General features: G+C 37.7%; 1 protein-coding gene across 3 annotated transcripts in view; it reads left to right on the top strand.

Moving 5' to 3' along the window:
• Nucleotides 1-891: 891 nt before the first annotated feature.
• LRP6 (LDL receptor related protein 6) overlaps nucleotides 892-23,208 on the top strand; it is a 242,831-nt gene continuing 220,514 nt past the window's right edge. Inside the window, exon 1 of one of the 3 annotated variants that reach the window (XM_077170087.1) lies at nucleotides 892-1,259. Coding sequence is in view for 2 of the 3 variants with exons in the window: in XM_077170085.1 (XP_077026200.1) it covers nucleotides 1,205-1,259 (55 nt within the window). In the remaining variant the exon portion in view is untranslated. Of the gene's footprint in view, nucleotides 1,260-1,357; nucleotides 2,725-23,208 lie in introns of those variants that run through there. The other 2 variants (XM_077170085.1, XM_077170086.1) reach the window with 2 other exon arrangements.

Below are 23,208 nucleotides of genomic sequence, written 5' to 3'. Positions count from 1 at the left end.
CTGAAACCTGCTACGTGATTTCAGGGGACGTCTAGGCTTTTATTGCTGAATGCTCAGTACACCTGCGTAGAAGAGGCTGTGCAGTTAGTGTCTGGAATTTGGAGGGGAATCCTTTCCTCTCCAAGTTGAGAATTGATCGAAGCATGCCGCATATTCATTATTAAAAGCAACTTGTAAAATCCCAAGGGCTGTTTTGTCGAATAGTTCTTTTGCTCTGTCTTAGGTGCTAACGCATTTATCTTGCAATTTTACCTGTCAGTCCACAGATCTTTAGCTCTTTTCGAGCTCAATTTTGGGCTGGTGTTTGAACATCCTTCATAGAGATGCACGTTTAACTAGCATTATAGTTTCTACCTTCCTAAAAAAAAAATTGCTAAACTGATTTCCAACGCCGAAGTTACAACTCATTCATCTCCGCGTGACAGGATCAGCTGCGGATCGTCGAGCGTGGACTTGGGCTCTATCGTCCCCGGCCCGCCGCTTCCTCGACCCAGAGGTCGCCCGGAGTGTAGCCGAAACCCCACCTGGCTCTGCTGGCGGCCGCCGCACAAAGAGCGTGGCAGGCGGCGGCCCGGCCGAGCCGCAGAAAGTAGTCCCGACCACGCCGTGTCCAATGCTGTTCGACGTCGTTCACGCCCTCCGCGGGAAGGGCCGCAGCAGCCAGCCTGGGAAAGAATCCCATCGGAATGCGCCGCCGCGTGGCTTTCCCCACTCGGCAGCGGCCCGCGGTAAGCTCACCCCTGCTCGCCCGGCAAGCCTACCGAGGTCTCCAAGCAGAAGCCGTGCGCGCGCCCCCCTACTTTGCATAACTGCTCTGGGGGCGTGCCGAGAAAGGGGATTCGTCCGCGCGCAGGAAGACGATCGCGGCATTCCAGACGGCGGCGGACGGCTGGCCGTATCCCTGCGCCGCTGAGCGAGAGGAAGAGGCTAAATGAGGAGCTGCGCGGGGGAAGCGGGGCTCCTAGGGAGGCGGCGGCGGGATGGAAGCAGACGCTGCCGTCGCGCGAGCCCGGGGCAGAGCGGCGCGGTAGGGAGAGCGGCGGCGGCGCGCGCGGAGCCTTGACGTGTGCCCCTTTCTTCTCACTCTGGAAAGCTGGGAAGCATGAGCGTGCAGTCCTGCCGCTGCGGCGGCCGCCCCGGCTCCTCGCCTCCCCCTCTTCTGGTCGCCCCTCGCTGGTGAGAGGAGAGAACGCGAGAAGGGAAGATGGGGGCCGTCCTGAGGAGCTTCCTGGCCTGCAGTTTCTGTGTGCTCTTGAGAGGTGGGAAGGGGTGGGGGCGGGAGAGTTGATGGGATTTAGGGGTACGTGGCCTTGTGTGTGTGTGTGTGTGTGTGTGTGTGTGTGTGTGTGTGTGTGTCTGGGGGGAGGGGAAAGAGAGACGGAGGGAGGAAAAGGAGAAGAGGAGTGTGAAGAGGCCTGGTCTTAGAAAAGGAGAGAAAGGGGCCCTGGAGAAGGGGCTGTGCGAACGCCTGGCCACAGTGCAGACTCCTGCCTGGCTTTCCCGACCATATGTAGCCAAATCTGAGCCTCGATCCGGCTGCTTGTCTTAGTGAACCTTAGAGCCCCATTTCTCCGGTTCTAATGGAATGACTGAGAGTGTGCGTCTTTATGCTTGGAGTCATCAGGGGAGAAGATCTTTGGCTTTTAAAGTGTTGAAGCTTAAGGTGTTTCGATGTTGGCCTTTCTCGTAGCCTCCACATTTTGCGTGCCTTTTAGGTGGACTTTTAGAACCCTCTTACTATTTTTCCAGGTATATTACAAGTAATAATTGGCTTCAGCTTGGCATATAATGATTCTGAGTGAGAGTAGAGTTGAAAATGACTCCAGGGCTATAGGTCGAGCTTTTCGCATTCGGAGTCTTCTGAGCTTCAGCCCATAATAAAATAGAAACGTTGCCTTTAACCCCTGGTATTCACCCTGGTATTCAGAGCTTGCCCCTATTTTCGGAGCATGCAAGTGTACAGTTGGCAGTAAATACGAAAGTCATCCTTGTGTGAAGCAGGGACCTGTCCTGAGACCTAAGTTATCATTTGCTAAATAAATACCTCTGGGGACTGCTTGGCACTTTGGTAAAGAAGCTATTCTAGATTATTTTGCTCCAAGAATTACTGAATTAGGTGGTGCTGTGGTATTTTGGATTGGCCTGCAGAGCTGACATACGCCCTGTGACTTTTATTTTGTGACAGTCCACGAAGATTTTTGACTGGCCAACAAGATTTGCGACAGCTCTTCTCAGACTTACTAGTGTTGAAGAGGTGATGAGTCTGGTGCTATTGAGCATTTACTAGCAAAAGAATTAAAGCACTTTTGGCTTGTACTTTGGTTTTGTTAGAATTCTTATTTGTGTTCACGGTCAGTTCTTTAAAGATATGGGGTCTCTTGAGTTTATGGAGAGGTTTTTAGTTGTAATTTAACCAGTAAACTTTTAAAGTCCTCAAAAACTAATTGGTTTCCAGAACACCATAGTAACTAATGATCTCATGGATGTCAATGTGGCAGATATACCATTTCTGTGTGTATGTATTTATTTTGGATGAGTGATTGACCTTTTTTTTTCTGAGAAAGAATTTTTCCTTTACTTGTATTTTATACAAGTAAAGGAATGTTATATTATGCTTAATAATAATTATGACTCTGTGTATTCCAAATTCTTTCCATATATAACCCCAGTAGGATAGTGGTCATTTAATTTTCAAAGCAGAGACTTTAATGCACTGTTATGTATGTGAGTATATTAAGTATGTTTATTTTATTATAGTGTACTTCGTGTTGAAAGGGGGTTTTCTTACGACTGAGAAACTGTTATATTTGACACAAGATGATTATTATTATAATTTTAAATAGAAGGTTAATAGTGTTTACAAATATGAGAGCCAGCTGCTTTTTTTTAGTCTTGGAGAAATCTAAATCCATAACCAGGGATGCTTCTAGTTGCCCCATTGTATTTTTTGTAGGGTAAGGGTGTGATGAAAATGCCATTTGTTTATTTAAACACTAGGTTTGTTCATTATTGGATTTTAGATAAGTTGTACTTCAAGTAATGTGTTTTTGAAATATGTTATTATGTAACAGACCTAGAAAGGGTAATAGTTTAGATTGCCTAATTTCCAGTAGTAAAAAAAGTTTCCAAAAGTGGATCTTTCATTTTAATTATAGCATAATAATGGATAAGGTGGTCTTTGAATTTAATGGTAGTTAACTGAGTGCATATTATTTGAACTGAATTTCTTTTGATGTAAAACATTTTTGTTCATAATTTAGATTCTCTTCATTCCTTCATAATGGATCATCCTTTTACAATAGTGATACTTAGCCAACCTTGGACTGCAAGGACAAAAATGTGATTAATTCGTTGCATTAAGGTCATTTTTCTTCACAGAAGATTGTAGTTTTAACAGTGGAGAAGATGAGGCGGGTGAGAGTGATGGGGGAGTCCTTGTGTATGAGAGAGTCTGGGGTTCCTTTTGTATTGTAGCCCTGTTAATTTAATAGGCGAAAGCCAAGGAATAATGCTGTTCTTCATCACGGTTGCATCCATATTTTTATGACCAGGTGACAAGGTGTAATGGAAAGATTTGGAAATTTCAACCCTAAAATCCTGCGTTTTAAGTTGAATAATCTTCTCATTTACAAGTGAGGAAACTCAGATTCAGAAATCATAACTTGATTAAGATCCTAGAGCTATAAATGATAGAGTATGGATCTATTATTCTTTGAGTAGTATTACTAAAAGTATTATTTATTCTTTTTAGCAAGTGTGTATGGAATACCAAATATATGTGCCAGGCTCTGTGGGTATAGTCTAAGTGAAACAGACCATGGTCCTTGCTCTAAAGGAGCTCACAATCTAGGATGCCATCCTACCATTTTCTTAGTGCCTTCCAGGTACATACTTATTTAGATTAGAAAAAAGTATATTTCTGCCTTTTTAGATGCAATATTTTTGCAGGATTGAGTTTTTTAACGCCTACTGGTGAGTATAATCTGTGTATATAGTATGTCTGACTTATTTTAAGGGAGCTGGTTATATAAAAATGCTTTGCCATTTTTCTTATTGATGGGGTGGTTGGTAAATGCTGTCAGGACATGCCATCTTATATTTCCCATCTTATATTGCTGTAGATGTGACCCATGCAAAGATTTTTTTTCTTTTAAAGTCGGTTATTAAGAAGTCTTTGCAAATCAGAATGAATTTTGGAATAGGCTTTAGGAGAACTAAGTTCTTATTCAAAAATTTGCCACTAGTTAGCTTGTGACTTTGGGTAAATCACTATTCACTATACACTTTATCTTCATTAGGATAATAAATCCCTCTTTTGCAGTGTTGTAGTTCAGATGAACACATTAAGGGTTCTGAGAAGTCCTGAGATAAAGAGACCAGTTTCAACTTTTTTTAACCCAGTATTTCCCAGTGAGTTTTATTGTAATTCTTTTTAATATCCCCCTGAACCATTATTCTAAGAAACATTCTGGGAGAACTTGGCCTAAATAATTCTTTGAAGTATTAGGTCGAACCATGTGAATTGTTGATAGTTGCTAACAGTTTCATATAATTTGAGCTACTACTTTCATCCCTGTTTACTTACTTGGTCTGGACTTGTTCATTTGTTAGGAAATAATTTAACCGGTTATGAAACTTTAAAGTTTCAAATTACTGTTATCAGCAGGGCTAATTGATTTCCTGTGACTCTGTTTTTCAGAGAAGTTTTTTCTTTGCTTTAATTGGAGCTTTTCTTCATTTTATTTTACTAAACTAAAATAGTTATCCTTATTTTGGCTATCAGAAAGGATTTTCTGTTTTGAATATCAAAGGAAATTCTATGAATAAATATATAAAAGGAAAATATTTTGTGATTGTGTATTTTTTGTCTGAATAACTTGAACTTGGATGTGGCTAACTATGGTGAGAAAATCCATTTTCATTGTGGAAATTTTGTTGAATGTTTAGATTCAGAGAACAATATAAAGAAGGGTACTGTATTAGCTTTTTAAAGCCACCGGAATGCAATATATCAGAAATGGAAAGGCTTTTCTTTTTAACATGGGCAGGCACTGGGAATCAAACCCGATCTCCGGCATGGCAGGCGAAGACTCTGCCTGTTGAGCCACCGTGGCCTGCCCTGGAAAGGCTTTTAAAAAGGAAATTTATTAAGTTGCAAGTTCACAGTTTTAAGGTTATAAAAATGTCCAAACCAAGGCATCCAGGTAAAGATACCTTGGTTTAAAAGGCCCGATGGGTCTGGAACACCTCTGTCACCTGGGAAGACATGTGGCTGGCATCTGCTGGTCTCTTGCTCCTGGGCTCTGTTGTTTTCAGCCTCTGTTTCCTGTGAGGTTTCTTGGCTGCTGTGGCCCTTAGTTTCTCCAGTATACAGCTCTGGGTTCTGGCTTGCTTAGCATCTCATGGGAAGACACATGGCAACGTCTGCCTGTGTCTGGGCATCTGCTCTCTCTGTTGGCACTCCAAGCATCTCTAGATGTCTCTGTTGGCTCTGAAGCAACTGTTCTTCAAGCATCTGCATCTGAATTTCTAAGTCTTTGTCTGTGTCTGCATCTGAAGTTTCTTCAAAATGTCTCTCCTTTTAAAGGACTCTAGGAAGCTAATCAAGACCCACCTTGAATGGGTGGAGTCACATCTCCATCTAATTAGAAGGCCACATCCACAGTTGGGCATGCCATGTCTTTGTGGAGATGCCCTAATCAAAAGTTCCCACTCTATGCTATTGAATCAGGTTTAAAAGAAATGGCTGCCCCCCACTACCCCTACCCAAAGATTGAATTAGGATTAAAGCATGGCTTTTCTGGGGTGTGTAATAGTTTCATACCAGCACAGGCACCATAGTAGAAAAGGCATGAAGTTTGTCAAACAGACCAGGTTAAAATGTTTTACTTCTTTATGTAATCTTGGTTAAGTTACTTAGCTTTAGTTTCCTCTCCTGTTAAATAGAGGAGATATTTATAATAAATATAATAAAATAAATATTACTTTGTAATATATTTGTGGGAATTGATGAGCTAATGTTGGAAGAGATAACACAGTCAATAGTAGACATTGAATAAATGGTTGCTTCTATTAAGATGCGTAAATTAAAAGAAATGTTAATGCTCAGGAAAGACAAAATATTTAGATTCCTGCTATGTGTGAGACAGTGCATAGTTTTAGGCCACTGGATTTTGAACTTTTTTGACTGTTCTGAAACTGAAACAAAATCTTCATTAAATTTTGTTCATTAAATCTTTCTTTTTTTTCAGTATTTTTGTAATGTTTATAAGTTTGCGAACATAATCAAATTAATGGTAGAAATCACCAATTACTGAGCACTTTCTATGTGAAAGACACTATGCTATGATGTCCTTTTTTTTGTAACAATTTTACTTATTTTTTAAACATTTTTAAATTGCTGAATATATACAAAAAGGCAGTAAATATCAAAGTACATTATAGCAATTAGTTATAGAGCAGATTTCAGAGTTTGGTATGGGCTACAGTTCCACAATTTGAGGTTTTTCCTTCTAGCTTCTCCAAGACACTGGAGACTAAAAGAAATATCAATATTACGATTTAACAGTTATACTCATTTGTTAATTCCTATCTTCTCTGTTAAAACTCCTTTTTCTCCTTTGCGCGTTCTCCCAATCTTTAGGAGTTTTTGGGCTATGCCCGTTCTAACTTTTTCATTTTGGAAAGAGCTGTCAGTAATATGGGAATAGGGGGATAGAACTAGTTGATGTTCTGGATCTATTCTGTTTTACATAAAAAATGATGGCTACTAAGTACTACAGAATTCATTTTGCCCTCTGAAGTGTTTCAGCTTTACCATTGTAAATAAGCTAGAAATAGTTCAGTTGTTTATGATACTTACTTATTTAAGAGTTAAGAATAGGCAAAATAATTTTTCAGACATTGTGTAAAGATAAATTATATTATTTATTCACAGCCTTTAAAAATATTCAGTTGATGAACTCTCTGCAAATGGGTAGATGCAAAAATCAGTTCTTATATCGCAAATTTTAACTCTTTGTATGAGAATGTTTACTTATCTTCTGTAAAACCAGCCCCATTTTAGTGAATGGAATATTCAGATAGTGTGCCATCTGAATAACTTACATTTGATGAAATATATGGAATAGGTAATCTAAGAGTAAAATATTTACCTTTGAAATTGTTCATTTGAAGTACAATTTGTCAGTTCATAAATACAAGGAAAACAGTGCTATTTGGTATTTTTAGCCCGTGCTTTTGTTTCTCAAACTGTTTGTGTTATTTATTGGAAAAGGTTAAAAATATTCGGGAGTATAGCTAGGAAGTATTAAAATGTGCCTGAGTCTGTTTGGAAATTACTGCTGTTCTGATGCTGTGATCCTGTTGTAATACAATTGATAGTTTAGTTTCTGTGATACCTTGCTTGAAAGAGTCATGTAGGAGGGTTAAATCTTTTGAACAATTTTCAGGAGGAGATGGGGATGAGAAATGAAATTACCATATTTTTAGGCAAAAAGTCAGATTAGTTAAATAAAATTTAACTACAACAGACTAAAGGTATTGATTAGATTCTCAATAAAAATGAAAATGTAGAGATGAAAATGATCAAACATAGTCATGTTTTTTTTTTCCCAAGGAAGTGTTCGCGCAAATATTGGAACATCATACCTTAAGTTATGAGTGTTTGACCAGGATACCTTTTTCTCAAATGGCCTTGGTTTGTCATTTTTTCGCTACTAGATCAAAAACACACCAGGTGAAGAATATAAGGATAGGAGTCTTCCTCATTATTGGCCAGCTTTATTGGAAGGTGTAATTTAAGTATATCAATATCTCTGATTTAAAAATAACTTATTTTACAAGCCTGAGAAAGCTGGCAGCTTAACTTCATTAGCATGTACTCTTAGCTAAACATTATGTCATCTTATTTGTAATTTATACTAGTGGGAAAAACAGCCCTTGGATAAAAAGTTTCTTGAGAATAGAGATTTTTGCCCTTCGTATACCAACATGTATCAGAGCTTTCTCTACATAATGGGTACTCTAAATTTTACATTTAAAACAATGTAAAAAGATTTAAAATTTCATGATACTTATATATAGCTTCATTTTATGTTTTGTCACAAGTTATTTATTAAATATTGTTAAATTATGAATTTGTAACTGCCATAAAATTTTCTTAGCATGGATTGGGTATGGAAAGCAGACTAATTAGAAATATGAGCATGTTTATGTCTGAGGTTGAATCTGAAATGTGTATGTTGGGTAATGTGTTTTCTTGTTTTAGGATACAGCAATTGCATTGATGATGTAATTAGTCTGCTGAAATACTGCCCCCCCCCATTTAAAAAATTGAGATGTAATTCATCATAAAACTCATCATTTTAAAGTGAACAAGCCAGTGGTGTTTAGAATATTCACAAGGTTATGCAATCATTACTACTAATTCCAGGAAATATTCATTAACCATGTAAGCTAGGTCCAGGCCAGATTTTCCTGGCTCCATAAAGTCAACTTTAGCTCCTTGAAAGTGTCTGTTTATTTCTAATTAGATGAGCATCGTTTTCAAATGAGGCATTCAAGTCAAAACCTTCTCTGGAAACCTGTTTCCAATTATATCCTGTTGACAGAGGCAACAGACTCTTATTTAACCTATGCAAGTAACTGCCTTCCATGAAAATAAGAATACTCAATAATTTTTTTTAATTCTGGAGAGATCAGGCAGGGAGAAAAAGATAAATATTTTATTTCTGTCTACAAAAACATAGTCTACTAAATTGCTGTGGGTTACAGATAGCTTCAGGGAAAAGAGAAAGTAAATCCTTATACTAGAGAATACAACATTAAAGCAGCAGCAATATTTTAAAGAAAACCCATAATCATCCTTCATCAGTTTATTCAGTCCTATACAATTAATTTTTGTTCTGGTTTGTCTTGGGTTAGCAGTCTTACGAACCCATCTGCTTCTCTACTAGAGTTCTGAAAACGCTGACTTAGTCTACTGGTGTGGTCTGATAGTTACTTAAGTGATGCCATCAGAAGTCTAAGCCCAAGTACCTGGCATAGTCCTTTTTTTTTTTTTTTTTTTAATTAATTAACGGAAAACAAAGAAATTAACCCAACATTTAGAAACCATACCATTCTACATATGCAATCAGTAATTCTTGACATCATCACATAGATGCATGATCATCGTTTCTTAGTACATTTGCATCGGTTTAGAAGAACTAGCAACACAACAGAAAAAGATATAGAATGTTAATATAGAGAAAAGAAATAAAAGTAATAATAATAGTAAAAAAACAAAACAAAACAAAAAAACCTATAGCTCAGATGCAGCTTCATTCAATGTTTTAACATGATTACTATACACTTAGGTATTATTGTGCTGTTCATTTTTGAGTTTTTGTATCTAGTCCTGTTGCACAGTCTGTATCCCTTCAGCTCCAATTACCCATTATCTTACCCTGTTTCAAACTCCTGCTGGACTCTGTTACCAATGACATATTCCAAGTTTATTCTCGAACGTCAGTTCACATCAGTGGGACCATACAGTATTTGTCCTTTAGTTTTGGCATAGTCCTTTTTAATGGGTTTTAGAGACAGTCCTTTTATTGTTCAAGATAGGCACTCTGGCCTGAGGCTGATTTGCAGGTGCCTTTAGGGAACATCAGAGTACATTAAAAAAAAAAAAAAACTGGAGATAAATTGGCTTAAATTGATGGAGGCTAATTTATTACTGATAATTTTTATTTTTTATTAATTTTTGAAATAAAAAAAGTATGACAGGAAAGAAACACAGACATTCTTAACATGATCATTCCGTTCTACATATATAATCAGTAATTCACAATATCATCACTTAGTTGCATATTCATCATCATGATCATTTCCTAGAACATTTGCATCAATTCAGAAAAAGAAATAAAAAGACAACAGAAAAATAAAATGAAAACAGAAAAAAAATATGTATATACCATACCCCTCACCCTTCCTTTCATTGACCACTAGCATTTCAAACTAAATTTATTTTAACATTTGTTCCCCCTACTATTTATTTTTATTCCATATGTTCTACTCATCTGTTGACAAGGTAGATAAAAGGAGCATCAGACACAAGGTTTTCACAATCACACAGTCACATTGTGAAAGCTATATCATAATACAATCATCATCAAGAAACATGGCTACTGGAACACAGCTCTACATTTTCAGGCAGTTCCTTCTAGCCTCTCCATTACATCTTGGATAATAAGGTGATATCTACTTAATGCATAAGAATAACCTCCAGGATAACCTCTTGACTCTGTTTGATATCTTTCAGCCATTGACGCATTGTCTCATTTCACTCTTACCCCTTTTGGTCGAGAAGGTTTTCTCAATTCCTTAATGCTGGGTCTCAGCTCATTCTAGAGTTTTTCTCAATCCCTTGATGCTGAGTCTCAGCTCATTCTAGGACTTCTGTCCAGTGTTGCCAGGAAGGTCCACACCCCTAGGAGTCATGTCCCACATAGACAGGGGAAGGGTGGTGAGTTTGCTTGTTGTGTTGGCTGGAGAGAGAGGCCACATCTGAGCAACAAAAGAGGTACTCTTGGGGGTGACTCTTACGCCTAATTTTAAGTAGGCTTGACCTATCCTTTGTGGGGTTAAATTTCATATGAACAAACCCCAAGACTAGGGGCTCAGCCTATAGCTTTGGTTGTCCACACTGCTTGTGAGAACATCAAGAATTCAACCCGGGGAGGCTGAAATTTCCCCCGTTCTCACCATTCCCCAAAAGGGACTTTGCAAATACTTTTCCGCTCACTGATCAAATCATTCTGGGATTCATCGGGGCATCACTCCAGACAAACCAAAAAAAATCTCATGTCCTACCCAAGGTTCCATGTACCCATGTTGTTTAACCAACTATCTACATGAGTTTTATTAGGAAATGACTAGTCAAAATATAAATTTTTGTACTACATAAGCATTTTTTGCCTTTGTCTCATACATAAGTTGAAATTTAAAAATATTAATTACAATCTATTTTCAGTACCCTGCAGCAATGACACTCCTTTGTTCTTCCCCATGCAAAAACATTTTTAAAATTTGTACATTTAGTCACTATCGTTATACACTCAAGGCATTCCTAGACTACACCATCTCCATCTTCATCATCTATCTTTCTTTGTGATTTCATTTATGCCCCCAACCCTCCTCATTCTATCACTCTCACACTCAGCTTCACTCAGTGCCCCAACATAATTGTGTTACAGTTAGGTAGCATTGTACTGTCCATTTCTGAGTTTTTATATACAGTTCTGTTGCACAATCTCTATCCGTTCAGCTCCAACTACCCAACATCTCACCCCATTTCTATCTCCTGATGGTCTCTGTCACCAACGAAATATTCCAAGTTTATTCACTAATGCCAGTTCATATCGGTGAGACCATACAGTACTTGTCCTTTTGTTTCTGGCTAATCTCACTCAGCACAATGTCCTTAAGGTCCATCCATGTTGTCACACACTTCACATCTTCGCTCTGTCTTAGAGCTGCACAGTATTCCATAGTATGTATATGCCACAGTTTGATTTAGCCACTCGTCTGTTGATGGATGCCTTGGCTGTTTCCATCTCTTGGCAATTGCAAACAATGCTACCACAAACATTGGTGTGCAAATGTCTGTCCACGTCCCTGCCCTCATGTCCCCCGAATAGAGACAGCATATGGATGGGTCCTGTTTTTTAATCCATTCTGCTAGTCTATGTCTTTTGACTGGGGAGTTTAACCATTAACATTTAGTGTTATTACTGCATGACTAGTACGTTCTTCTACCATTTTGCCTTTTGGATTTTATATGTCATATCTAATTTCCCTTCTTTTTTACCTTTACTTATAGCCTTCCTTTATATGCTCTTCTCCACATCCTTCTCTTCTGTCTTTTTGTATCTGTCTCTTCTGCTCCCTTTAGTATTTCTTGCAGAGCTGGTGTCTTGGTCACAAATTCTCTCAATGATTTTTTGTCTGAAAATGTTTTAATTTCTCTCTCATTTTTGAAGAACAGTTTTGCTGGATATAGAATTCTTGGTTGGCAGTTTTTCTCTTTTAATAATTTAAATATATCATCCCACTGTCTTCTCACCTCCATGGTTTCTGCTGAGAAATCTACGCATAGTCTTATTGGGCTTCCCTTGTATGTGATGGATTGCTTTTCTCTTGCTGCTTTCAAGATTCTCTTTTCTCTTTGACCTCTGACATTCTGATTAGTAAATGTCTTGGAGTACATCTGTTTGGATCTATTCTCTTTGGGGTACGCTGTACTTCTTGGATCTGTAATTTTAAGTCTTTCATAAGAGTTGGGAAATTTTCAGTGATAATTTCCTCCATTAATTTTTCTCCTTCTTTTCGCTTCTCTTCTTCTGGGACACCCACAACATGTATATGCATGTGCTTCATATTGTTCTTCAATTCCCTGAGTCCCTGATCATATTTTTCCATTTCTTTCGCTATAGTTTCTTTTTTCTTGCCGTATTTCAGATGTTCCATCCTCCAGTTCACTAATCCTATCTTCTGCCTCTCGAAATCTACCATTGTAGGTTTCCATTGTTTTTTTCGTCTTTTCTACCTTGCCTTTCATTCCCATAAGTTCTATGATTTGTTTTTTCAGACTTTTGATTTCTTGTTTTTGTTCATTCCTTGCCTTCTTTATAGCCTCCCTCAGTTCATTGATTTGATATTTGATGAGGTTTTCCATGTCTGCTCGTATATTCTGAAGTAATTGTTACAGTTCCTGTATCTTATTTGAATTGTTGGTTTGTTCCTTTGACTGGGCCATCTCTTCAATTTTCCTAGTGTGATTTGTTATTTTTTGCTGGCATCTAGGCATTTAATTACCTTAATTAGTTTATTCTGGAGATTGCTTTCACTTCTTTTACCTAGGGTTTTTTGCTGGATGAATTTGTTGTCTGTCTGTTCTTTGACATTCAGTTCAGTTTTATCTGGACCTCTAGCTTAGGTTTTGTTTAACAGAGGAGAATTTTTCAGTTCTTGTTTTCTTGTTTCTTGCCCTGCTTGTATGGTACCTTATTCCCCTCACCCTTAGGAGAGTCTACTTAGGTATTATAGACCCCAGCTGGATTTTCCCAGACAAAACTGGCCTCCTGTCAGGAGGAAAGAGTCACCTGCATCAGTTTTCCCTGAAGGTGAGCCCCAGCAGGCTGAAAGACTTTCCTGTGAAGTTGCTGGTCTTTGTTTTTCTTATCCTGCCGAGTATGTGGTGGTTGTCTGCCTGCAGGTCCCACCAGCATAAGATGATGCGGTACCTTTAGCTTTGACAGACTCTCCCTGCTGGGGGTGTGGTGGAGACAGAGGAGAGGTTGTAGGCTAGTTTTAATGGCTTCAAATTACCAAGCCCTGGTGTCTGAATTCCTTGAGGTCGGGATTCCACCTGAGTTGGGCTTCACACACACCCATCCCCGTGCCCCCCCCCCCCCCCCCCCCCCCCCCCCCGCCAGAAGGCACAGGCTCCAGACAAACCCTCAGAGGAGCTTGTTTCTGCCTATGCCTGGGGCATTTGCAACCTGAGAAGCCCTGCTGCTGTGTCCAAAGGCAGTCAAGCCTTTGTAGAAACACAGCCACAAAAACCTCTGTTTCCTTTTTTTTCTTTTTCCGTCAGCCCTGCCCCATTGGCACCGGGGCAAAAATGAGCGACCTCTGCTTTGACCAGGTTCACCTGAGCTGGGGGCCTATTTTTATTAGTCAGAATTTGTAAATTAATTGCGCACTTGAAGCTTAGTTGTGTTCAGCCCCTGCTGCTGGTAAAGTCTCTTTCCTTTCCAAACTGGGAAGTAGCCTGTTGGGGAGGGGTGTTGGCCACCACGGCTTGGGGAACTCACGGTTCTGTGGGGGCTCGCAGCTGGTCCAGACCGGGGTACCCTGTGTGTCACTGATGTGGCCCCAAAATGTGGTCACTGATGTGGCCCCAGGAGCTGTTCTGTACTGTTTCTGGTTATTTAGTAGTTGTTCTGGAGGACGAACTAAAACGCGCACATTGCTATGCCACCATCTTGGCCCTGAAGCTATTACTGATAATTTTAGAAGTGAAAGATCTTTTGAAAGTTTGGCATAAAAGTAATGCAGTTTACAAGGAAATTTGCTTGTTTTTGTGGTGTGCTAAATCAAATTAATCCAAAAAAGTTTGACAAAATACTTACAAGCGTAAGGCTTAACCAATTTTTGTAAATGAGTGCTTATTACATCTAATTTATGATTTAGATGAACATAACCTTTGGCAGAGAAAAAAAATCTTCAGGCATAATATGTGATTCTGAGGCATATGCCATGAAAATATCAAGCATATGGTTTATCAAGAATATATCAAGATTATCAAATAAAATGTATGTCTGGAGTAGGTTCTAAACGTTTGTAGATTCATAATATTCCATAGGTAACTAATGTGAATCCCCAGTTGAAACCTACTGACCTAGAATTTCCTGAATTCAAATAAAAAAGAAGTCAAATTTTGACCAAGTCAATGGGTAAATAATGGACAATTGTGAGCATTTTGCTCAGTACTTAGATGAAAATCCTTTTTGATTTATAGCAAAAATATTTTTAGATTAGGTTCTGGAAAATTGCTTTTAAATATTAGTAAATGCTTTTACCATTTTATTATGTGCAGTGAACTACTTGGGATAAAATGAATTATAAGATGTGACCCTTGTTCCCAAAGGCTGAGAACCTAGTCGAGATATGAAATATGCTTTTAAACATGCTGATCTCAAATAAGTGGTGAATAAGTAAGGAGGGCTCAGAGAAGGAGAGCTGAGTTAACTGGAAAGTTCCATGGAGCAGATAAGATTTGAGTCTGGCTTTGAAGAACTTTTGTGTAGGAAGAATGGGAGAGAAATACAGAGTGGGCAGAAAGGTGAATAAACTTGTGGTGATAGAATATGAGGTACTCACAGTTTATGTGTAAAAACCAGTGTGCATGATCCGGAGGTTATAAAAGAGAAGTTTAGAGTGATAGGTAGAAGTCACATGATAGAGGACTGAGGTATTCAAGCTTTATATTTTAGGTACTGGGGAATCAGAACGGGTTTTTGAGTTGGATAAAGTAGAAATATTAGAAGAAGAAAGGGAAGAGGAGGTGTTGAGCTCTTAAAGTAGTTTAAATGTAAAATCATGAAGATCTAGAGTAGGATAACAGTTTTAAAAATGGAAATGAAATGGCAGATGGAAAGAGATTGAGTGATCAGCTGACACGGGGAAGAGGGAGAAGTAAAAAAAGAAAAATGGCTCCAAGATGTGCCGGTGAGATTAAGAAATGATACCAGTGACTGAGGGATTCTTTTTTTTTTTTTTTTGAAAGGGAGATGAATTTAATTTAATGTGAAGCCAACAAAAAGTTATGGATGCAGAATTGAAGGTTAAGCTGGAGATGGAGTTTCAGAAATTATCTGCATAGAATTGGTTGTTTGATTGTGTGGACTTGGGTAATTTCATCTTCTACATTTTCTTCTTTAGGAAACAACTGAGAGTCTTTTTGATACCTGTATTTAGGAATTGAGAGGAATATTTGAAACGTAAAGGCAGGCAGAGCGCTGTGTAAAAAAAACAGTAATAATAATGGGCAGTATTGTGTAAGGAGAGCATTCTGCATAGATAAGGATATGGTCAGCAGTGTTGAATGTTGCACAGAGGCCAAGAATAAAGACTGAGAAAAGGCTATTCAGTTAACTTATGAAGACTTGAAGAAAGTTCATTGAGTGATGAGTAGGTAGGTAGGTAGACTAAAGGAGCTAATAAATGATGGCATGAAGTATGTACCAATGTGATAAAATTTTGTTGTTATGAGAAATATAATTGGTGGTGGTAGCAAAGTTTGGGCTATTAAAACGAAGGTTGTTTTGATAGCAGAGATCTGTATTTATGGACAGAAGGCAGGATGCATTGAAGATACAAGAAACGTAACAACTGATAGAGCAGAGTTACAGAGGAGATTAGGAGCTCTGAATTCAAAATATTACGTTGGCTTTAGACAGGAGGAAGGAAAGGAACTTGTCTTTTGAGATTAAATACAGGTATAGAGGTATTTTTGAGGAATATAGATGAAGATGTTGACATAAGGCATTAACCTTGCTTCTTGCATTACTGAAATTATTTTATCAGATAATTTAAGAATGAAGGATTCAAGGCATGGAATTTGTCTTCAGAAAACAGAAGTTTAGAAGGACTTCTTGGGAAAGTTTGGTAGGAAATGAATAAAATAAACGAAGGATTTCTGAGGGCCAGTGAGATTTCTGCTTTAAAAAAAATGTAATGGTGGTTATATGGGTGCAGTTTTGGGATGTCAGAAGAAGATAAGCTATTTGCAATGAAAGATAATGATTGTATAGAATGTACATCTGAGTGTATGTGGGGCCAGATGTATTTCTTTAGTCGATTAAAACTATTACAGCTCAAACTGCACCTTTCAAATACCTGATTTAGTATATTAATAGATACTCACGACAACATTGTACGAAGTATTCAAGTATCAGAAGGATGGTTTGACAAGATGAACTCTGGGATTTCCTTCTAGTAGTGCGTGGGTTTGTGTGCAGTTCTTTAGAAATCCTTAGTTTATAACTGCAGCTATTGTTGGAATAATCAGATACCTGGAATAAATGGAAAAAGTTGTTAGTCACTTTTCACCCATTTGCTATTGAATAAAAAGGTTGAATTTAATATTAGTTAAAAGGGAAGTTCATTTTGTACATATAGATGCACATATCATGAATATTCATAATGCCAGGCAGGCAGACACAACCTGTAAACTGGCTTAAACATCACTCTTTACACTTTTTTGAGCACCTTAATTTTTTGATATTAGAGTAATTTCTTTTAAAAAAGGGAGTGTTTATATCTAAATAGCATTTGGGCTTGACTTTGAATGATGGTTTTAGATTTTCAGTAAGTAATTGCAAGAGATGATCACGTAGTTTTTTTTCTTTCTTTAAGCTTTTTATTTGGAAATAATTTCAAACTTACAGGACAGTTGCAAAAATAATACAGACCCCATACTGAAAACTCTAACATCCCACCCAGATACCCAAATCCATCAATTTTAACATTTTGCCACATTCACTGTATTATTCTGTACATCCATCATCCTGTCTGTCCATCTATCTGTCCATCCTTCCATCCACCCATCTACCTCTCCACCTACTTACCCACCTCTCCATCTTCAGAACATTTGAAAGTACGTTATTTGTATCATTCTCCTTAAACACATATACATTTCCTAACAACAAGGATATTTATGTAACCGCCTTAAGTGTAGTTATCAAGTTCAGGAAATTAAACATCGATGTACGGGTTGTTACTGTCTATATATTGCAGTTTTTTCATATGTGTCAATAATGTCCTTTTGAAACTTTTTCTTCCATTAGATCCCATCCAAGATCACATTTTGCATTTGTCATTGACTCTTTAGTTGCTCTTTATTATTATTTCCTTAACTGTGTAGAAACATTTGCAACATAAAAGTTTCTCTTCTCAGCCCTGGTAATTCAGGGGTTTAATCACATTCACAATGTTGCAGTACCTTTACCACCATCCATTACTAACTTTCCCATCATCCTCCACCCATGATACATTAAATGTCCATTGCCCTTTGTACTTGCAGTCTGTTTCTCTGTCTGTGAGTTTGTATATTCTCTGATACTTTCTTTGTGATTACCAGGGGGCTTAAGTTTAACATCCTAATTTCATAGCAATCTTATTTGCTTTGATACCAAGTTAACTTCAGTAGCATACATAAACTATGTGCCTTTATCCCTCTGTCCCCCCCTTTATTAATTCTTATCACAAATTGCTTGTTTACATATTTGAGTCCCAAACCATTGATTTATATTTAAATAAAATATAAATTATGCATATACCATTTAATTTAAGTAAAAGAAGTTACAAATAAAAAAAATACAGTTAACACTGGCATTTTTATTTACTATGTCATTACCCTTACCATACATCTTTATTTCCTCATGCGTTTGATCTGTTGTCTAGTACCCTTACCTTTCAACTGCAGAACTCCCTTTAGCATTTTTGTAGAGCTAGTCTAGTGGTGACAAACTTCTAGTTTTTGTTTATCTGGGAATGTCTTAATTTCCCCCTTATTTTTAAAAGACATTTTTGTCAGATATAGAATTCTTGATTGGCAATTTTTCTTTTGCTTTCAGCACTGTTTTAGTTTGCTAGGCTACTGAAAGCAGGTATAATAAAATGTGTTAGTTTTTAGTGATGGAAATTTATTAGCTTACAGTTTTGAGGCTGAGAAAAATGTCCAAATCAAGGCATCATCAAAGGTGATGCCCTTTTCTCAGAAGACCAGCTGTCGGTGGCGCTTGATTCCTCTGTCACAGGACAAGGCAAGTGGTGCCATCTGCTGGTCTCTCTCTTCTTCCAGGTTTCCCTACTTTCACTTTTTGCATTCCTGGCTTTCTCATTTTCTCTTGATATTCATTCCTTTTATGAAGGACTCCAGTAAGAGGATTATGATGTGCCCTGGGCTATGCCTTAACTGAATTAACCTAATCAGAAGGTCCTACTGAAGAATAGATTTACTCTCACGGGAATGAATTAACTTTAAGAACATACTTTTCAGGATACATACAGTTTTAAAACACCATACACACTTTGCATATGTTGTACTACTGCCTTTTTCCTCCGTGTTTTCCAGTGAAAAATCGGCACAACCTTATTGAGTCTCCCTTGTATGTGACACGTTGCTTCTCTTATGGCTTACAAGAGTCTGTGTTGTGACATTTGGCAGTTCGATTATCTATTGTGGTATTGGTTTGTTTGGTTTATCCTGTTTGGAGTTCGTTGAGCATCTTGAATGTATATATTCATGTCTTTCATTAAATTTGGGAAATTTTCAGCCATTATTTCTTAAATATGCTTTCTCTCTTCTTTTCTTTCTGACTCCCACAATGTTTATGTTGATATGCTTGGTGGGACTTATGGCATACTTGATGGTATCCCACAGGTCTCTAAGGGTCTGTTCCCTGTACTTCATTCTTTTTTCTTTCTGTTTCTCATACCGAATAATTTCAGTTGTCTTATCTTCAGGTTCACTGATTTCTTTCTTCTGCTAGCTCCAATCTGTTATTGAAGTCCTTGAGTAAATGATTAATTTCTATTAACTGTGGTCTTTAGTTCTCCTTGGTTTCTCTTCATAATTTCCATCTCTGTTGATATTCTTTTTATGTTTGTCTGTCATTTTCCTTATTTCCTTTAGTTCTTGTCCATGTTTTCCTTTAGCTTTTTGAGCATATTTAAAATGACCTTTTTTTTTTTTTGCATGGGCAGGCATAAGACCATTTTTAAAATCTTTATCTTGAATGTCCTAGGTCAGAGCCCTCATTGATAGTTTCTGAAGCTTTAGACTTTTCCTTTTTGCCTGGGCCATCACTTCCTGTCTTTTCAGTTTTGTAATCTTTTGTTGAAACCTGGACTAATTTGTATTTTAATGTGTTAATATTGGAGTTTAGACTCTGCGGTATCTGTTCCTTAAATTTGTATCCAACTAGTGTTAGGACATGGCTGTCCTTGAATGTCAGGTGCTAAGGGGTAAAAAACAAGGAATAAAGAAAATGCCTATCCCAGTCTTGTAAATGTTCTTCAGAGTGTACATATACAGTGAGTTTAGAGAACAGCTCAAGGTAAATGCATAGTGTACTCACTGGTCCTTTCTGTGTATGTGTCTTGTCCCGTGGCCCTAAAAATGCCCTGTTTGAATGGATTAGAATGTCTACTCTTCCCTAGGAAACAATATTTTCTCATCGTCTTGGGCACTGCACAGCCAGCAAACCCCAGCACATCTTTGTCCCAAGCAGCTGTGATTTGACTGTTCTTTTGTGTTTTGTGGGAGAACTCTGTGAGCTCTTTCTACAGGCAGGGCAAATTCTGGGATGTGAGCTTGAGATGAGGGTCCTGGTTGAGTCCTTGAGACAGCCATTGGATAGATTGGCACAGATATACATACATGTGTCCAGAATGTGTGTGAGCATTACTATGTTCCTTCCTCAACCAGGACCAAGGGCCTGTATTGGGAATATGAACTGGCTGTACTTTGAGCCAGTGAGGGATTGAGGGGGAGAGGTCAGCCAGGGCGCCCTGAGTTGGTGTTCCTACCATTTAAATCCACCATTTAAAAAAAAAATTTATCGTTTGATCTGTTACTCCAATCCCTTTAGATGTATTCTGGAGCATTGACAAAGATGTTTCTGCCTCCTCTTGCTGGTTGTTCAAAGTTCTTTGGGGAGTACAGAGCCCTGAAGGAACTGACTCCATCATCTTCATTGAGGCAGCGTTGCTCATGTAGACTATTCTATCATAACTCTGGTTATATTACCTCATTAGTGTCCTTTATCCCATCCTCTCATTGTGTTGAATATGAAAGTGACTAGCTACATTTGTCTATTTAAATATAAATGAGTTAAAATTAAATAAAATTAAGAGTTTAGTTCCTTAGCCACCCAGCTATATTTCAAGCGTTCCATAGTCAAGTGTGATAGTATGACAAAGAAAATAGATTTTAAATTTTATTTAATTTAGATTCATTATTGTGCAGTGTAGAGAACATTTCCATTATCACATACAATTCTATTGGACAGTGGTGCTCTAAATCTTTAATTAAAATTTATATTAGTAAGGTAAATGTCATAAGCTTGGAATAATAAGTTTTGCTGTAAACCATAGCATTTACACTACTTTACTCCTAACACTTTCAACGTCCTCAAAGTTAAATATTTTTTTGAGGATTTGTGGTTGACCAAGATTGTGGTGGTATAAGATGTTTCAGGTGCCTTTCCCCCACATGATCTTTGAACAATAGTAAAAACTGGCAACATGATCTTCCTTAAAAGTCTGGAAAACAATGAAAGGATTGGAGTAACTGGCAAGTGCTGAACAAGAAAGCGCAGCTTTAGAAATGGTAGGGGAAGCTCAAGGCATCCTTGCTGGTCCTTCCCCAACACCCTCCTAGCATAGTGTAGAACCAGCTGCTCTGTCACTGTGGGTCCCTGGTCCTATTCCAGAGGGAGCAGGTAACTTCTGTGCGCATACTAGGAAATCATTTTGATGGCAGTTTCTTGGGTGGTAGCATGAAAGACTGAACCAGGAAATTTGTAGCTGGCTCACCCTACCAAAAGTTGCTCTGCAGGCAGAGGTAGCTTGCAGACAGCTAAGTCAAAGCATTCTGGGACAAAGGATTACCAACTTTAAGACACCCAGGAGCGGGAAGAGTCTGTCTCAGAGGGAGTGGAGAGGTCATTTGGATTGCTGTAAGCAGAGAAATTCCCAAGGACAGGCAAACACGAGCCTATGACAAGACGCAGGCTCAGAAAAAACATAGAGGACCCTACACTTGAATTTTACCACAGGCAGATGTTCTTGATAGGCGGGTTAAACTCTGAAGGAGAGTATAAGCCAATGCAGAGCCAATTTGCAAAAATGGTGAAAGGTGTTTTTTGGACTCTTTTCAATTTTTTTCATTCTCTTTTCTTTCTGCTCCTTAACCAGAATCACTTCATTTGTCTTGTCTTCGAGTTCATGAATTCATTCTTCTGCCAGCTGTAGTCTGCTGTTTTAAACCCTCTAGGGAATTTTTCATTGCAGTTATTGTGGTCTTAACTCCAGTATTTGTTTGGTTTCTTTAAAAATTTCTACCTCTATTGAAATTTATATTGTTCATCCATCATTTCCCTGCTGTCCTTTAGGTTTTTCTCTCTGTGTTTCCCTTTAACTCCTTGAGCATATTGAGCATATTGAGGATCATATTTTAAAAGTCTTTTGTTCAGCATATCTAATATCTGATCTTTGTTGATGGTTTCTGAATTTTTTTTATTTCTTTGTATGGGCCATAATTTCCTGTGTCTTTGTTTGTCTTGTAAGCTTTTGTTGTACATTGTACATTTTAATGTATTTTTTTTTTACATGGGCAGGCACTGGGAATCGAACCCAGGCCCTCTGGCATGGGAGGCAAGCATTCTTGCCTGCTGAGCCACCGTGACCCGCCCACATTTTAATGTATTAACTCTGGGATTTTGTCCCTGTACTTTCCTTGAGTTTATATCCATTTAGTGATATGACAAGAATGCTAAATATAAACCCTGTGGTAACTACAGAAAAAATATCTGGAAATATATATAGAAGAAAAAGAAAAGGGACTCAAAATGATACGCTGTTTTTAAAGAATCAAATAAATATCAAAGGCAATAATGGGAGAATTGTGGACAAAAAAAGGTATAAGAAAAAATGGCAGAAGAAAGTTATTAGTAATTACTTTAAATGCAAATGGATTAAACTCTATAGTCAAAAGGCAGAGATTGGTAGAATGGATAAAAAACCCAAACCTGATGGTCTGTTGTTTTCAGGGAGCCTCATCTTAAATGCAAGGACCCAACTAGGTTAAAGGTGGAAGAATAGAAAAAAACATATATTCTATACAAATAGTAACCAAAAAAGAGCTGTGATAGCTACAAATATCAGATAAAATAGACTTAAAGTAAAAAATTTTTTGAGAGACAAAATAAGGTCACTACATAATTGATAAAAGGTTCAATTCAATATGAAGACATAATTAAAAATATATGCACTTAAAGATAGAGTCCCACATTATGTGGAACAAGTATTGACAGATATAAAGGGAGAAATAAATGGTTCTACGTTAATAGTAGGAGACTTTAGCACACCATTTTCAATGATGGATAGCATATAAAGACAGATGAATAGGAAATGGAAGATTTGAACAATAGTATAAATACCACCTAGACTTAACAGACATATAGCACCCTTCAAATTCAACAACAGTAGAATATACATTCTTCTTGAGTACACATGGATTGTTCTCCAGGATAGACCATATCTTAGGTCACAACATGTCTCAATAAAATAAAAAATATTGAAGTAATACAATGTATGTTCTCTGACCATAATGAAATGAAGCTAGAAATCAATAACAGGGAGAAATGGAAAACATACAAATATGTGAAAATTAACCAATATGCTTTTTATTTTTATTGTGAAAATAACATATATACCAAAAAGCAATACATTTCAAAGCATACCATGACAGTTAATTATAGAACAGGTTTCAGAGTTTAAATTACAGTTCCACAATTTTAGATTTTTCCTTCTAGCTACTCTAAGACATTGGAGACTAAAAGAAATATCAATATAATGATTCAGCAGTCA

This window comes from Tamandua tetradactyla, chromosome 7 (assembly GCF_023851605.1).
Source record: "Tamandua tetradactyla isolate mTamTet1 chromosome 7, mTamTet1.pri, whole genome shotgun sequence".
Lineage (NCBI taxonomy): Eukaryota > Metazoa > Chordata > Mammalia > Pilosa > Myrmecophagidae > Tamandua > Tamandua tetradactyla.
This window is presented reverse-complemented; position numbering and strand designations above follow the sequence as displayed.